Genomic DNA, 8,482 nt, shown 5'->3' with positions numbered 1-8,482 from the left:
GAATTTTTTCAAATAGATCATGCTGCCCATGCAAAAAAAACGTGTATTATCCCATGGACACAGTGCAACGACATGATTAGTGAGACTTTTTGCATGTGGGCTGCAAAACTCAATTTTACAGACATAAAAAGGTCCTATCTGATTATGTCACACAGCTCTTCTACATCTTCTACACCAAATAGAGCAGTGGTTCCCAACCTTTTTCTTCAGGGACCCATAGTTTTACCATTGTAAGCTTTGGTGACCCAATCGTGCGAGCGCCCGCACGACAGGAAGTCAGATGATACTGCGAAAACTCATTAGTTATCATTTTATTCCTCAATTTGTCTTCAGTCAAATATAGAATAACTGTTTAATGTATCACTTAAATTGTGTTGCTTCTATGCATAGGCTATATTAGTTTGCTTTGTCATTTATTCAACATGGGCTATATACAGTATGGTATGAAAATTAAAACCCTTAAAATCAAGAGGGCTTTGCGACCCACTGTGGATCTTTGGCAACCCATAGGTTGGGTCCGGACCCATAGGTTGGGAACCACTGTACTAGGGGACTACATTTACATAGATGAGTGAAGAACAGCATTCTATTATACTGATCCACGTAAACCGTGGGTGCAGATCACAGTTCTCTTTCTTTTCAAGGGGTCAGCTGTCCCGGGCCCAGGGAGACAGAGGGGACCCAGAATTGGATTCTAATTACATTGTAGGCTATGTATTGGGTCGGGGGCCCTTTTACTTGATTTTGTCCTGGGCCTGGCCAAAGCTGTCAGCGGCCTTGACAGCCACAGCCACCTTATTAAAATGCTCAATGTCATGGGTGGTCTTCCAAGGGAAAGGTTCCAAGAGCGTAGTGGAAAGTGTGCACATCCAGCAGAAAAGCATCAGCAGGTGCCAAATCAAAAAACTGTCACATGTAGAAGCGGGAAAGGATCTGCACACTGCTTGCAAAAGACTTAATTTATTTGGAGCAACGTTTCGATCATAGATCTTCTTCAGGCATCAAGATCCTTTCCCGCTCCTCCAAAGGTTCCAAGAGGACCATCCCCCGTCATGATACGAAAAGTCCAATACCTTAAGAGGAAAACAACTGATAACAAATGATTGCCATTGTTGTGTCTTCTCCTTACTTTTGCCCTGTTTGAACAGACAGTGACCTGAAGCAACTTTACTGACTTGAAAAATTTAGGAGCACAAGGATGGAGGTGACAGGAAGGATAAGAAGCAGGTACAATGTGCTAAAGCAGGTCTAACCGAAACATGTTGGCATGTTTATGTAGCCAAAGGAATTAATGATTGTGTCAATCTTGGGAAAAAACGGGAGAGTTTTTTATTTTCCTTGACAGACCATAACAAACCGGGACAATTCTGGAAAAAACCTTGTCGTGTGGTAACTCTAGTTCAGGAGCTACAGGGGTCGTAAGTAAGGAGTCAACAGTGATCTTTGTCATGACTTCCCTAGATATGCTCGTTATCCATGAGACACAAGTTACACTGGAATTGCATGCAGGATCTGTGTGAACTAACATCTTGAGAGTACCTGAGGGAAGTTTTTTTTTGACCTATGAAAGAAGTTAAAAGGATCAGTGACGTTGGTGTCAAAATAAGGGAGTGAACTGGGACTGAGTCACCAGGCCACATATCCGGGACCCAGACAGTGAGTCAGATTTTTGTTTTAACATGATAACATCATATACTGTAATTAGAGTAAATGGGGGGTCCAATGAAGCTGGGTGCATAGGTCCCAGAACCCCTAGGTGATGATGATGCAGTGGCTAATAGATGCATGCTGTAGTGCAGTGAGTCTAATATCATGCTGTAGTGGGCGGAGGAGTACAAATGTGACCCAGGGGGATGCTGTAATTGCTCTTGTGTACTAGGCTATATGCAGAAAACACAGTTGGAATTAACTGTGAAAGGAAGATCAAAGTGGAAAGGGTTGATGTTGAGTGCAGTGACTAAATTGCAACTCTCAGTTTCACTGAACAACCAAAAACTCCAACATTTTCCATTCTTCACTACCTTGATTTCAAGACATATTTATTATGTCACTTGAATACTCATGAGGAAAACACATTTCTTCCTAACCTGCTCCATAATTCATGTATAGCAGGCCTGCTGACAGATGGATATTCCTCTTGAACTGTGACTGAAATATTACGTAGTGTTCCATGAAATGTATTTATTTAGGGTATTATGCAAAGCGTGTGCACTGAAGTTTCAGGCACGGCATGATGACTTTACAAAAGCCACTGTGTACAAATTGGGAAATCAGTCCCATTTTAGGCGACTTAAAAGGAAACAGTGCAGGTGTTGGTCTTTGCAACTCCATGATAAATTACGCACCTTGTCTCTGAAACAAATGGCTTCAACCAAGAACAATGTCTTACTTTTTGCAATCTGCAGGAGACCTGTTTGAATATCAAACATGTTTAGTGAAATAGAAAGGCAAAATGCAATTGCATTTCACAGTCAGTGAAGCTTTGCCTCTCTCTAAATACAAGTGACAGAGGAATAGTTTGTCGTTCCCTTCAGCAATAATTTGCATTATGTCACAGAGGCAACGTCACCTGTACCCCATATAATACAAATATTTAAATAGGCCTACTTCTTTCCGCCACATTCGTTTGTTGATTCACTTTGAAACGTGGACCTATTCATGAAGTGGGCAGCCCACCCCATAACCCCCCGCCACCCCCTCTCTAAAAAAAAACCATGTATTGATACATAGGAATGCAATGAAGCAATTACTAAAGGCGTACTTAATGTTAGTGCTTGGATTTGCAGATGTCAAAAGGTACGTTGACAATATTTTCCCAGATTTTCAAATTGATATATTTATTTTTAGGCACTCTAAAATGTCCAGACATGAATAGAATGACCATGTGTGAGTCTGCAGTACAAGATAGCAAGAAAAAACAAAAACAAAATGTGAATTCCTCATTCTTCATGTCACTCATTGACACCTGTCCACCACGACTCACCAGCACCCTCTTTTGGTTGTACTAGGCAGTGCACTGCGCTACAGTGACTGGGGGAGAGAGCCGTAGTCGTGCCCTTGATCATATTCAAAACACAGCAGGTGCAGTATGGTGCACCAGCAAACTGGTCTGCTTTGCATATTTTTGTGTGTGAGGAGTACTTTTTAGATTGAAATCATCATACGTCTATGTGTTTTAGTTTTGTTAGAAGGTATTTCATAAAGGATAGAAATGTCTTTCTCACATGTATGGGAAATACTCATGTAATACAATACAAAATGTAGGCCTAGTGAAATTTGAGTTGTCTGTAATGTGCATGTATGTGTGCGTTTGTGTGATGGGGGGTTGAAGAACCATATTGGCTAAGTGCTTATTGTTACAAAGATATGCATTCTCTCTCTCTCTCTCTCTCTCACACACACACACACACACACACACACAGCCCCACCTTAATATCTTTGTGGGGCCCTCCCAATGACTCTGGCCAGATTCAAACCGGTGTCCCCATGAGCTAGTTGCCTGTTTATGGTACATAATTAGTGCATTCTGCCACAGCAGCACCTCCTGCCATTACATTTTTTCTTAGATAAATAGAAGAGGAAGCTCTGCTGTGCAACACTATCAGCATTAGATAACCGTCTTAAAGGTGCACCGTGTAATTTTGTAATTTATTACAGGACAGTGTGAGTAGACAGGAAATGATTGGGAGAGAGAGACGGGGCAGGACCGGGAAATGACCCCGGCCGGACTCGAACATGAGCCCAAATGTGGGGGTGGGGCTTAGCGCCAGTGCTTAATTTGAGGGGGAGCAAGGGGGAGCTAGCTCCGGAACCTCAGACGAGAGCTCCGGAACCTTGGATGGAACCTCATGGAAATACATCACAGATCCCCCTCGGGGGGGAGCCACCCATCCTCTGTGCTCCAGGACCTCCCGCTTGACAAATTAAGCACTGCTTAGCGCACTGCGCCACAGCGCTCCTCACCGTGTAGGCTAATATTTTTAGTAATTTCCAGAATCCATGCTGCCCATTCACAAATGTTACCTTTTTAACAAATACTTACCAACACCATCAAATTATAAGTATTAAATATGACTGGGAAAATTACACTTTTCATACATGAAAAGAGGGATCTTCTCCATGGTCCGCCATTTTGAATTCCCAGAAATAGACATTTTTAGCTGCAAAACTTACTGTACTTTGGTCATGCTAGGAAATACTAGTTTATTACTTAGTAAATATTCATGAAAAGTTCAAATTTGGCAATAGACAGCAGCGAGCACACTTTCAATGGGAAGTATAGTTGCAATACCTATTCTGGCCACAAGCTTCACACAGTGTACATTTAAATAAGAGAAGTGCTTTCCCAACGAAGATGCCCACCTTCTGGCAGATACCAAAAGGGGGGAGTCAAAGCACAGTAGTATATGCGGTGGTAGTGACATGACTTCAGCTGGGATGGGGAGGGGGTGCGGTTCTCCTCAGGAGATGGCTGATGCCAATCCCTGCAACCATTTCCTGCACTGCTTTGCTGTGCCATGTTTCAGAACAGGCCTTGTTTCTTCGACATCAATCTCTTTAGAATTTTGCAGAGGATTTCCCATTAGGTAGGCCTTGCTAAAATTCATAGCAGATAACAGAATCTTTCAACAGCAATGCAAAAAGAAGAAGGCTAACACAAATAAACTGGTCTGTTCTGTTTTAAAATATCTGCATTTGTCCTTGAAAAGACATATAAGGCTTTTCAAGACTCAGCAAACGAGGCCAGTTAATCAGAATAGCATGCCCAAAGGCTAGTTATGAGAGCCAATAGCTATTAATGCTTCATATTCCTTGCCAGTGCACTCCTACTGACACACATCTACAAACGTGGAATGCATTTCTCAAAAGCATAGTTGTTAGCAGTTAGCAACTTGGGTAGTTGCCAATGGGAAATTGTATTGCAACAAACAAAGTAGCTAACATATGTAACAACACGCTTTCGAGAAATGCACCCATGTTTTGTTCGGTTAGTTCAAAAGCTGTGTGGGCAGGTGCAAATTACTACGGGATACATTGCCCACACTGTGAGTCGTGGTTGGAAAATGGTCTTTCTCTCTCATCTAGTGGTGTCATGTCAGTAATTGGGAATTTGTTTCATGTTGTCATGTCTGACTCAACAAAAACACACTAAAACACAGAAAAACAGGAAACACCATACCGTGTAAAGGCAACACTTTTATTAAACCTACGGATTTACTGAACTGTTTTCCAAGTGAGATCATGGCACAATACTGATGGAAGAGAAAAAATCTTGAGGACTGATTGGCAACAGCAAAAAGCACGAAACGAAACCCAATGGAATTACTTGTTACTTGAATCACATCATTTAACACCTGTGTTTTTTTTGTCGTTGTTGTTGTTTACAAAAGGAATGTATCAATACCACAAAATGATGCAATCAACTTGCCCTTAAAGAGAAGACTGATCGGAATATAGAACAATTAAAGAGTTAAAACCTAGCCCATTTAAGAACTGTCGCATTTGTAAACTTCAAAAATGTGTCAAGTATATGCTGTGCTCTCCTTTTAATAAATATGAAAAATCGAAAGCAGTGAAAACTGCAAATACACAGCCTCCCCCCACAGTCCTTGTATACTCCTGCTCGGCAACAATAAATAAGTTAGTGATCTGAAAGTACAGTGTACTGTACAGTGAGTGAGCTGCTGCTCAGTCTTCCCAACAGAGTTATGAAAAACCTCATCCCCACCTGCGAAACCCAGCCACACGTCAGTGTTAACTACCATTATACAAACACCACATTTTGGTCTGGCGTAGATCGATTGAACTCACCCGTCATAAAATTCGAGTGGGTCATCACCACTATGGTGCTTGTCTGCCGAACGTTACGCTTCATAAAAAAGTGACCAGAAACAGCTAATTTGCACCAAGCGTTGTTTATACAAACAGGACAGCTAGTCATTGAAATATGTGACAGCAGTGTTGAGCTGTTTATGAGCTACCCTGGGTTTTCCAGGGGAATGCCACACCTGACAGCCTAATGTACGCGTTTCCTTTTTACTTCATTTGGTCAATCTGTAAACATTTACATTCGTACAAAATATTTGCTCCAGAGATCCCCCCCCCGGCCCCACAGGACAGAACATGGTGTTGAGTTTGTGTGTGGTATCAGAGAAGGATTCGTTATGTACACCTGTAAGTATTAACAGTGGGGGGAACACATACACATGTTGTGAGTGCATCCCTTAAAACTAGCCTCAATCTAACCTTCTGATGTCAAGTCTTGGTAAGCTTCCGTGACTTGTTTTGTCTACCTGTAAGTATCAACAGTGGGGTGTAACACATATAACATGTTGTGAGTGCATCCCTTATAACTAGCCTCAAACTGACCTTCTGATGTCAAGTCTTGGTAAGCTTTCATAACTTGTTTAGTCTACTACACCACTGTATAGGGTATGTTTTCCGGCCTTTCTCACAAGCAGACATGATTGTTGTCTCACCCATACATGAGGCACCAGGACTTTGAATCTCTCTCTCTCTCTCTCTCTCTCTCTCTCTCTCTCTCTCTCTCTCTCTCTCTCTCTCTCTCTCTCTCTCTCTCTCACACATTTTCCTCAACCTCTCTCTCTCTCTTTCATTCTGTTGTCTGTCACTCAGTGCCCGGGACTGAAGATGTAGTCGAGGGCCTGTCTCTCGGCGGCGGCCACGTTTGGGTGCCAAAGGTCCACCATGAAGACCACCCTGGGGCCGTCCTCCGCAGCGCCTGAAAGAAATGAAGTCCTCACGTCAGCAGTCACATACAGTACAGTACAGAACACGAGGCAAACTGGGACAAGGTGAAAACAGGAGACATTGTAAAAAATAAGGATTGAAAGTAATATCACAGACATTTCAATCATTTAAATTTAGGGCAAAAACTCTACCTACAGAATCTTGAAATCTCACACCAGCAATCAAGGGCATCAAGCAAATGGTGAGGAGGTGAAAACAAATTGTGAAAACAATGGACACAAATGTCCATCCTTTTAGAGCAAGGCACTGGTAATTTAACTGAAAAACATGACAAACACTTCTGTTTTAACACTTCTGTTCTGTTTAAAAACACTTGTTTTATTTTATTTGTCTTTGTAGGCAATCTACATACTGTTGAGGACGATATTATTAGCCCCCCTCCTGAAATTAGACATCTCTCTTGATTTCTCAGTGAGAATGGCCAGTATTAACAAGTTTGTTATTTTGGAAACAAATACACTAAGAGATAATGTCCTATTCGTTGAATTTGGATTTTTCTATTGTTACAGCGAATTAAAACAAAAAGGGGCAAAAATGACAAGGACAACATTATTAGCCCCCTGATTATTAATAGTCAATACGGTGTCATTTATGAACCAAAACTGACAACAGGCTCTTTGATTAGTTGTTAACTAGGTTGGCACGTGTAATACTATGGATTTAGGCCCATTTCTCCATTGCAATTTGTTCTAGCGCTGCGCTAAGCCCCCCACATATGGGCTTGCATGCCCATGGGGACACAGGTTTGAGTCTGGCCTGGGTCATTTCCCAGCCCTGCCCCATCTCTCTCTCTCCCACTCATCTCTTCATTGTCACTACCAAATAAAGGCATAAAGCCCCCTATATATATATATATACATTTTTCCATCACCACTATCTGAGGGCCACATGAACATAGATCTGACAGCAACTTGCAGAGTGCGAGGTGAGGTCACAGTAAAAGTAGAAATGCATAACATGCATAATGTAAGTACAGCAATAGCACATGATCTTACACCGCGATCAAACCAGTTATTCCATTGTAATGAGGTGGCTAGACATTGTTGTTACTGAAAGAATTGAAAGCCCTTAAAAGAATACCCACTTCATTTGATCCAACTAGCACAGACTCAGGTGCATTACTCCATTAGTAAATGTAGACTAGTTACTCAGTTAAGTTACTTGTGTTGGAAGGAAACTAATGGCAGATTTTTTTATTTTTTTATTTTACTTTTCACGTTTATTTTTTTTACTTTGGACACCTCTGCTAATATCTAGGCCATGTTCACAGTCAAATACTGTATGTATGCTTGTTTCCCATGCAAGCCCCTAGGCCAGTGGTGCTCAAACTGTGGTACGCGTACCACTGGTGGTACTTGAGACATCTCTGGTGGTACTTGGAAGAATTCATTTTTTGTGCATTGATTTGAAGGCTGATCAAGTTGTTGCAGTTGAAAATGTCTCTTTGGTCTCACATTTTGTAATATTAAACTGTATTAATCTGAAAACATAATGCAGAATAATACTAGGCAAGCAAGATATTTAAAAACAAACTTGCACTGAATGTGACCGTAGCTGTTGATGTGGTTATAAACCTCTCCTGTATTGACTGGCAAAAGTGAATATGGAAGGCCTTTGCTGCGATAGTCTTATGTTGGTTGTCAAGGTGGTACTCGGAGAGCTCAATATTTTCTCGGGGGGTACTTCACACAAAAAGTTTGAGAACCACTGC

General features: G+C 41.6%; 1 protein-coding gene across 1 annotated transcript in view; it reads right to left on the bottom strand.

Moving 5' to 3' along the window:
- Window positions 1-5,183: 5,183 nt before the first annotated feature.
- The window catches only part of asphd2 (aspartate beta-hydroxylase domain containing 2), an 11,947-nt gene continuing 8,648 nt past the window's right edge, over window positions 5,184-8,482 (bottom strand). The window contains exon 4 of the mRNA XM_063195015.1: window positions 5,184-6,742. Coding sequence (XP_063051085.1) covers window positions 6,633-6,742 — 110 coding nt within the window. The 3' untranslated portion in view covers window positions 5,184-6,632. The remainder of the gene's footprint in view (window positions 6,743-8,482) is intronic.

Source organism: Engraulis encrasicolus, chromosome 3 (assembly GCF_034702125.1).
Source record: "Engraulis encrasicolus isolate BLACKSEA-1 chromosome 3, IST_EnEncr_1.0, whole genome shotgun sequence".
Lineage (NCBI taxonomy): Eukaryota > Metazoa > Chordata > Actinopteri > Clupeiformes > Engraulidae > Engraulis > Engraulis encrasicolus.
This window is presented reverse-complemented; position numbering and strand designations above follow the sequence as displayed.